The sequence below is a fragment of the Propithecus coquereli genome, unplaced genomic scaffold (genome assembly GCF_000956105.1).
Source record: "Propithecus coquereli isolate 6110/MARCELLA unplaced genomic scaffold, Pcoq_1.0 Scaffold79, whole genome shotgun sequence".
NCBI classification, from domain to species: domain Eukaryota; kingdom Metazoa; phylum Chordata; class Mammalia; order Primates; family Indriidae; genus Propithecus; species Propithecus coquereli.
In genome coordinates this window covers 6,066,944-6,072,992 of record NW_012154062.1, presented here as the reverse complement: position 1 = coordinate 6,072,992, position 6,049 = coordinate 6,066,944, and the positions used below count along the sequence as shown (strand labels likewise).

General features: G+C 36.3%; 1 protein-coding gene across 1 annotated transcript in view; it reads right to left on the bottom strand.

The window, feature by feature from the left end:
• The window catches only part of ADAM7 (ADAM metallopeptidase domain 7), a 194,051-nt gene that overhangs the window by 150,759 nt on the left and 37,243 nt on the right, over positions 1-6,049 (bottom strand). Inside the window, exons 9-13 of the mRNA XM_012662921.1 lie at positions 5,930-6,019; positions 4,760-4,955; positions 4,242-4,344; positions 2,484-2,679; positions 40-120 (exon numbers count right to left, since the gene is read on the bottom strand). Coding sequence (XP_012518375.1) covers positions 40-120; positions 2,484-2,679; positions 4,242-4,344; positions 4,760-4,955; positions 5,930-6,019 — 666 coding nt within the window. The remainder of the gene's footprint in view (positions 1-39; positions 121-2,483; positions 2,680-4,241; positions 4,345-4,759; positions 4,956-5,929; positions 6,020-6,049) is intronic.

Genomic DNA, 6,049 nt, shown 5'->3' with positions numbered 1-6,049 from the left:
GTTGGTAAGACATTAATTGAAAAAGCAGTCAAATCTTACATCATTTTCATCACACTGAGAGTGGCAATTTGTTGAACTGTAGACCTTTTCATTGTTCACGCATTCACCATTGCTGCACACCTAGAAATGAAGTAACCAACATGAATTAGAATGGCTTACAACATATGTGCAATTGTAATTTCATGTAATGCATGTGAAATGTATAATTTTTCATGTAATTTGCATGTAAAATTACAATTTCAATTTATGTGATTTAATTACAAATTATGTAATTTTTTTCCATTGTAGAATCCTATACGTAGCATCTTTTTTGGATGGAGAAATCCTTTATAAGTATTTGATGAAGGTATTGTATTTGAAAACATTGTTATATCAAACTCATTATCAAAATGGTTATGTCCTTGTTAATTCTTTGAGTGTTAGTCTATCAAATCATTCTACAATTATAATTGCCACAATTTCTTCTGTTTCTAGGAAGTTTCATTTTTGATTTGGTATGATAATATATATTACATCACAACTGCTGGCTGGCCAGGGAACCCACTGCTTTGTGTTTCCTTGGTTCCCAAGGTTTCTATCTCATCTTCTCTCCACATTTCAGGGTCTTCTTATGCTATTTAAATATACTATGTTCAGAGTTTTAGCTGTATTTTGCAGAAGAAGTGTCTACTCCATCTCATCTGGAACCAGAAGTCCCTATATCTATTTTAAAAGTAAATCGACTATTACAATCTCCCTAAAAGTGCTCCAGATACCACTACACACCTATTTGAATAGCCAGAGTCCAGAATACTGATGGCCCCAAATGTAAAATATTTCAGGCTCAACTAAAGGGCACCTGGGACCATGTGATATGTTTGCCCCAGCTTCCTGTGTCAAATTAAAATTTATCCAGGAAAAGAATAAATATTAGAGAACATATTTTTATGCCTTTTAAGTTTGCTATGTCTAAGAATAGCATGTCAGTGCAAAAATGAAAGGAAAATTCTTTAACTGGTATCACTGTGATACCCCATCAACTGGCATTTGCTATGCATGACTTTCTTTACTAGTAACTGGCTGAAGAACCGGTGCCACCATGATGGGTGTGCCTCTGTCCTAAGCCTTCCCTTGAAGGAACAGGCACTGTGTTTGGAGGCACATGATCACAGTGTACTGAAGAGAGCAAGATGTATTTCTTAACAACTGCTTCCCTATTGGTCCTCTTTTAAGTCCCCCCCCCACTCTTAATGAAGGAGACGCTATAATTTCACTTTATATCTCAGGCTAATTTTCCTTATCCAAAGTGAATAGCAAATTGTTTGGTATTTTCTTCAACCTGAGGCCTCATACATTTTGTCTTGTTGAATGTTCTTGAATTTTCTAGCTCCTGGTTAGTAAAATATACCTTAATTTTCACAAATATAGATTTCTTACCAAGCTGATAGTCATTTAATCATTTAATGAAAAACAGTATAGTTAAACATATGGACTTGAAATCTAAGTGCCCATTAAATCATTACATTCTAATTCTTTTTTTCTTACATTTTGACTTTTTGTTTTCCAATTTATTTCTCTATCAAATTATACAAATTCCACTGTAATACTGTGGGGGGTAGTGTATAGAGACAGAGGAAGACATACCATAGGGAGAAACTATTCAGTTTCAAATAGCTGATTTTTCTCATAAAGTATCATATGCTTTCCATACATTCCTGACGAGCTGGCTATTGTTTAGAGTATACAGTCTAACATTTTCACATCGGCATGATAAACCCTTTCCAATTTGGCCTCATTCTGTCTGCTTAACTTCATGTTTTGCCATTTCACCCAAAGCTCAAGCCATACTGAAATTATTGGTTAACTGAACATTCCATACACTTCGTATCTTTGCATATTACATAAGTATTTCTTTCTAAAAAGTCTTTTCCCATTTTCTGTATTGTTAAAATGTCGTTCATCAAGCCAAAGCTGAAATGTTACCTGTTTAAGGTGCCATTCTATGTTCTATAAGCAAAGTCATCACTTTTCCTTTAGGTTCCCGACATGCTCTGGTCATACCACTATGAAAGCACTTTTGTCAAATTGTAATGATCCATTTAATTTAGTGTATGAAATTCTCCAGTCCACTAATCTTAAGTGTACAGTCTCTGGTACCATAGTACATGGCCAGTAAATATGGTAGAATGAATAAAATAAAAAATGTTTCACTACTTTATGGTCACATTAATTAGAAAAAATATCCTATCTATAAGTTCATTAGTTGTCTATTGTAAGACACTAATTAAGTATATTTATCACAATTACATATCATTTGGTATAACTAAAATTAGGAAAAATGAATGTTTATTACAGTGTTATTGCTATTCTGCTCATTAAAAAATTGTCAATTTTTTTTTTCCATTTACATGTATAGGCCCCTTTGGAAGCAATTATGGCATCCAATGTTGTTTTCAAATGGCTGAATCAAGAAGTTTTAATAACACAAAGGGCTTTCATCTTACCATTCCATCTCCGCATTTTGTTCCAAAGGCAACCAGGCCAACATCTTTAGAATCGTGGTATAGAAACATGGTTTTGCATTTGATGGTGCCATTCTGGGGGTTCCACTTTGGATCCTTGAGGTGATAGGTTTTGTCTTCTCCAAAGAGAGATGAGTGATGTCCTCCGGTACAGTAGACCTTTCCACATTTGACATCTCTGAAAGAAAGGAACAGTATTCACAGACTTAAGACCAGAAATAGAACTTGAGATGAGGTAGCAGTGAAGTGGTCTGGTCACTTTTTTCCAGACCCAGGTTTGCCAGCAGGTTGCAGGAGTCAGCACAGACAGAGAAAACCACTGGACAAAGTCCTGACCCTGGGTACTGACATGAGTAGGTAAAGAATGTAAAATGATCATATTTCTTTTTGATTTCTCTGTGATTCTCACAAATCAATGTTTGTTCAAGTTTACAGAGGAATGTTTCTCATTAGTAATTTGAATGACTAAATAAAAGGTCAAGCATAACTTTAATCAGGACACCAAGATTTCCTTCTTATTCTGTCTTGCATGGAGCACCATCAGTTGATTCTGACAACAAGCCTGTGAGATTGCTGTTATTATAACCCTTGTTTTACAGATTAGGCAGCAATTGAAAGTTGGGGAAATTAAGTGACTGTCCAATGTATTTAGGAGCAAAGTTGAACTCGACTACAGGTTTTTGTGGTTATTGTTTTCAGTCCAGATCCTGTTCTGTGGTACCTAAAAAGCCTTGCAGCAGGTCAGTAACAAACTTGGAAGAACGGTTCCGTTCACAAATAAAAATAAAAATAAAGAATATTTGACTACTTTGTAGTCACATTAATTAGAAAAAAAATCATGTCTATAACTTCATTAGTTGTTATTTTTTTAATTTGCCAGATATCCTTTTAATGAGAATTATAACACCAAAAACATTTTTGTTTGCAAATTGCCTTTTTTTTAAAGAAATGACTTGCTTTTAATTACAAATACCATACATGATGATGCCTTCTTTTGCAAAACCAATAAATACAAGAACAAATTTTAAACATGTGATTTGTACAAGATACTTTAAAAAAAAGAAAAAAAGCTGATTTTTTTCAGTATTTATAAAAATCAATTTATTCCCTAACCTTTCAAAGATTAATTTTGAAAGTATGACTCAATTGGAGAAGAGAAAGAGAAAGAGAGAGAGAGAGACCATCTTATAGCTGCTTTAAATAGCTTTTGATAATTTTTCCAATGACACCTTTTCTTTCTGGAACTCATATTTTCACAAAATAGCTGAATTTAAAATATTTCTAACGAACTGATTAATGGAGGGAAAGAAAATATGTATCGAGCAGATATTATAAACTTTTTAAAACAGATCTAATTTCCAAATATTCCTGCTCCCCCAATTTCAGCTTCTACCTTGTTTTCTTTTTATGGCTTCACTTCTTTCCTTCCCTTTTCTTTTCCCTTTTTCTGTTTATTTCCCCCTTCCTTCAGTTTGCTCCAGTCCCTTATTTGGTAGCATTCTTTCCCTCTCTTTCTCTTCCAAGGATCTTCAATCTTCCCCATCTTCCCTCCTTATATTCCATGACTATAAGTTAACAAACACCAGCTAACGCTGTCAGGGATGCTGGCTCTCTCCTTTCCTGCTCCCGTCTCGTCCCAACCTCCTCAGTAAAAAGAGATCAACAGCTGACGGAACAGGAGCCACTCTGATTTTGCAAAACCCTGTAGGAGGCACTTACTTTTTTCCACAGGGCACTTACTTCTCTTCACAGGGAATGAATCTGTTTTCCTGGCTTTTGCAGTATCCAAATTTATTTCCTTTTTTATTCATCTTGTAGCACACATCATGACTTTCTTTTGCCCCTAGGGTGCAAAATGGTATGATAAAAGTAAAACAATGAGAGCATGAACATCATGAATCATGGGAGACCTTACTTTTCTAATGTAATTGAATCTTCAGTATCATGTTATATCATGCAGTGGTGAAGCAGAATGGAAAAAGTATGATTTTAAAACTACCCCATTGTCTCAGGAGGATATTTGAGGAAGTAGGAGAGGTAGACAAAAGTATACATAACATACATCAAATATGCATAACATATATTAGCTCACATACTGAGCTAGTCAGTTAATATTAGATGCAACATCCAGAGAAGTGATAGGTAATACGTTGGAATAATGCCACGTATGGAATTATCTCCAATCTTGACCCAATTCCTACAGGACAGTACAGAGAAATATACAATATTATCTTTATCAATCATTCACTGTCTCTCACCATCAGCAAATAGTTCAGAACACTGATCATCCCGGGTGGGACACTTCCCCATGAAGCAGTAGCCTTCCGCATTCTTGCATGGAAATCCATTGACTTGGAACTGGTCCTTAGGACACGCAGGGGAGTGGCCAGTGCACACTTCAGGAAAGTCACATTCATCTTTTGCTGGTCTGCATGTGGACCCTGCTTCTTTAATCTGTTGAAGAAAAACAATTCGACTGAATCTTGGATGCATTTAGGTAGCTAAGGTTCAGTAAGAATGCAGAAAGTTGACCCACTTAATTTATCTGAAAAAGGCATTAAGGATGGGTCATCACTTCTTTCTCCCTTCCACTGAGAATTGTTATTATTCCTAAATGCCTTGGCTTTTATGTAATTTTAGGAATGACAAGATGGTGTTTTTGAAATTTGGTATTAGAACAGCCTTAGGTAAGCTGGAATGGACATAAAACGGAGAAATGGGCAGGTGTTCTCATTTATATTGTCTTTTCTCCTTATCTGAAAGGATTCAGTACACACCTTAACCCCAAACTGGGAAACTTTGCCTGTAATGAGAAATCTCCATTCCCAAGAAATCAGATTCCTCCATATGGAAAAAATACCCGGACTCTCACATCTGGAGGGAAATGCATAGAGATATTCTCTCATTCAGCCATTCCATATGCATTTGATTGTGCTGGGTTCTGAACGGATTTGAAGATGCAGATATGTTTCTTTTCTTCGTGAGTTCACAATCCATCCAGTGGGGTGAAAGAAGCGTCAATAAACCCTTGGATTTCTGGTTGTCTTCCCTAGGATATTTCTCCTCTACTAGCCAAGACCACTTTCCAACCCCAATACAATCCTTTTCCCTTTTAGCTTACTGTTGTTGGGATAACAATTTTCCTCTCGGCTGAGGTTAAATAGGTTGGCAATGATTTACACAGGAACAAGAATAGTGTTGGTCATGGGATTCCCTCCTAAAACACGAAGTGCTGCCTACCAGCTTTTCCACTGCCCAGACCGATGTTCAGACGTTGGAGCCTCTCAGAAGAGGCACTGTTGGGCATTTGCAAGCCTGGCCCCATTCTGGAATTAGCGGCATAGGTTGTGCAATGGTCAGACAGCTCTTTCATCCTACATACACTTACACTGAAAACAGAGAAACCCTCTCCCAGCAAAAGATCTTACCTGACAAAATTCACAGCATTCTCCTTCTGCACAAGTAAATCCTGGCTTCAGTACACATTTGTGTGCATCACAGCAAGGATTAGTGCACTCCTGGCAATAATCAAAAATTAAAGATCAGAA